The 766-nt window shown below is 35.8% G+C and overlaps 1 protein-coding gene across 1 annotated transcript in view; it reads left to right on the top strand.

The window, feature by feature from the left end:
- The window catches only part of LOC106875494 (bone morphogenetic protein 7), a 24302-nt gene that overhangs the window by 14947 nt on the left and 8589 nt on the right, over positions 1-766 (top strand). The window contains 1 exon segment of the mRNA XM_052975888.1: positions 1-19. This exon segment is cut by the window's left edge and continues 69 nt beyond it. Within this exon segment, the coding sequence (XP_052831848.1) occupies positions 1-19 (19 nt within the window).

Raw genomic sequence — 766 nt, forward strand, 5'->3', positions numbered from 1 at the left:
AACAGGGAGTTGATGAACAGTAAGTATTGACATCGGTTCTACACCCATCATCACTTGAACTGGATTTGTGTCACAACTTTTATATACACTCACTCGTGTGGAGGCAATCCTCTAACTTACATCAGGAGGGAAGGTCATTAAAATTTTGATGATATAGATAGTAGCAGAGAGCAGTGCTTTTGCAACATGGAGTAAAGGGCAAGGGAAACTCTGTGTGTGTGTGTGTGTGTGTGTGTGCATGTATGTATGTTTGCATGTGTGTGTTGTATGTAATTGTGTGTGTGTTGGATGTAGTTGTAAGTGTGTGCGTGTTGTATGTAGTTGTGTGTGTGTTTGTTCTATTCCTGAAACTATATCAGTTTCCTTCTGATTTTGTTTTCCATATTTGTTTTTTTTTAAAATTAATTGGTTCCTAATCCCCATATAATCTCAGATTAAAGGAATTTCTAAAATAACTTAATCTAATATCCCATCTTGTAAATTCTGATATCTTCAGTGATTACGTAAAGACTTTACAGAAAACATGTGTTGGACAGGAGAGTGATATTTCACATGTTTTTGTGGTTTATTTCAGTCTATATATATATATATATATATATATCCTGAGTTCAAATTCCACCGAGGTCGACTTTGCCTTTCACCCTTTTGGGCTCAATTAAATAAGTACCAATTACACGCTCGGGTTGATGTAATCAACTTAAACCCTTTGTCTGTCCTTGTTTTCCCCCTCTATGTTTAGCCCCCCATGGCAATAAAGAAATAAATT

This window comes from Octopus bimaculoides, chromosome 23 (assembly GCF_001194135.2).
Source record: "Octopus bimaculoides isolate UCB-OBI-ISO-001 chromosome 23, ASM119413v2, whole genome shotgun sequence".
Lineage (NCBI taxonomy): Eukaryota > Metazoa > Mollusca > Cephalopoda > Octopoda > Octopodidae > Octopus > Octopus bimaculoides.